General features: G+C 42.1%; 1 protein-coding gene across 3 annotated transcripts in view; it reads right to left on the reverse strand.

Annotated features, from left to right (window-relative positions):
• Nucleotides 1–1154: 1154 nt before the first annotated feature.
• Nucleotides 1155–1931, reverse strand: part of Tmco3 (transmembrane and coiled-coil domains 3) — a 36037-nt gene continuing 35260 nt past the window's right edge. For all 3 annotated transcript variants that reach the window (XM_026788784.1, XM_005366261.3, XM_013353446.2), the window contains one exon: nt 1155–1790. In XM_026788784.1, the coding sequence (XP_026644585.1) occupies nt 1756–1790 (35 nt within the window). In that variant the 3' untranslated portion in view covers nt 1155–1755. The remainder of the gene's footprint in view (nt 1791–1931) is intronic.

The raw sequence follows: 1931 nt of genomic DNA on the forward strand, positions 1-1931 counted from the left end.
AATAAATACTGTATACATAATAAATAAATAAATATTTTTTAAAAAAAAGAAAATATATGCAAGTGAAAATTAAAGTATCTAGTATTTGTGAATGGTTCTGTACCCAAAGTTCAGGTGTTAACAAGCTTAATCCCTAATACAGTGTTGGGAGGTGGGATCCAGGGAAGTTTCAATCAGGGAGGACCCACCCTCCAGGCTGGATTAATTACGATATAAAGTTCTGGGAGTGGGCTCTCTCTCTGCTACCCGTCCCTCCTTGAAATCCCCTATGCAGCATGTAACCCCAGGGAACCATCCCAGAGGGGACAGAGCCTTCCTCCCTTGATCCTGTGCTTCCCAGGATCTAAAACTAAGAGTCCAAGTTACAGTTCTGGAGATTATCCAGCCACGGGCCTGTGCTACAGTCACGGAGAGACTGCCAGCCACGGGCCAGTGCTACAGTCACAGAGACTGCCAGCCACGGGCCTGTGCTACAGTCACACAGAGACTGCCAGCCACGGGCCTGTGCTACAGTCACACAGAGACTGCCAGCCACTGGCCTGTGCTACAGTCATGGAGAGACTGAATAGCCCCTTATGGAAGCTCTGGCCAGGGCCAGGTCTTCATGTCTAGGGCACCTGACAACAAAAATATGCCAGTCAAATTCCAAAGTTGGAACTTAAACATTTTTTAATGCACTCGTTTGGTCTTTAAGAACTATGTGATGACATATGAATTATCCTTGTTTAAAAAAAAATGTCTGATGGGGCCGGAGAGATAGCTCAGTAGTTAAGAGCATTTGTTGCTCTTGTAGAGGACCCTGGTTCTATTCCCAGCACCCACACAGTGGCTCAAGATCATCCATAACTCTAGTTCCACAGTATCTAAACCCCTTCTTCTGACCTCCTCAGGCATCAGGACACACATGGTGCACATGCATTCATACAAATAACATATATACATGCAGCAAACACTCATACACATAAGCAAATCTAAAATTAAAAAACATTGGCTAGGTTTTGTGCAATAATTAGTTCAACACAAAAATATAACTTAAAAATGAGATTCTTAGTAAGTTTCAAATAATTATGCCCTGATCATAAATAGTTTTTATTTAAGAATGCATATTCTTATGATTCAAATCAAATGTTTTAAAGGTAAAACTAATAAAAATCAGCATGAAATTGTTTTATTTAAAATAGTTACAGGTGACAAGAAAGCAGCAAGTCTTTAAAGATCAAAAGTAAGCATCTAAGCTCAAAAATAAAATTAAAATCTCTTATAACCATTATGCTCAATAACAAATATTTGACCAACAGATTATAATTGTACAATAAATAAAAAAGTCTTTCTAATTCTTCTTTACCAAAAACTCACGAGCTGATGAATTAATAATAGGAAGTTAATAATCTTCATTTAAAAAAAAAAGGCACATCCAGGCAAACAGTTCAGGTGATTGTAAAATGCAGTGTTAAAACTCTGTACATAACTGACTGACGGCAAATAAATTACTCCGGAGAAACACGACGGGAGAGGTTTTGAATGCAAGCAAACACGAAGACACTGGCTCTTCCTTGCTGCTGCTGCTGTCTCTGATGGAAGGCTGGCAAGAGGGAGCAGCAACAGACCATCTCAGGACTCACAACCCCCCAAGGAGGACCCCGCCCCACAGTCCAGTCCCTCATCATCTGGCGCTGTCAGAGGCTTGACCTCCTCTCTGGTCTTGGCACACACTTTGTAATGGCCGCTTTCCACAGCACTGGGGCAAGTAGGAGGCTAAGTGTGGTCACACTTAGAATAAGGAGGTACACCTGCAACAGATCAATGGGCACAGTCACGGGGGTTCCGGAAGGTGACTCCAGGATGCTCTGTGGTTTCAGAGGGCACACTGAATAGCACATGGTCCCACTGAGTGGCAGAGCTTACCCATCTTTACAGAAAGAGGAAGTAGT

This window comes from Microtus ochrogaster, unplaced genomic scaffold (genome assembly GCF_000317375.1).
Source record: "Microtus ochrogaster isolate Prairie Vole_2 unplaced genomic scaffold, MicOch1.0 UNK7, whole genome shotgun sequence".
Taxonomy (NCBI): Eukaryota; Metazoa; Chordata; class Mammalia; order Rodentia; family Cricetidae; genus Microtus; species Microtus ochrogaster.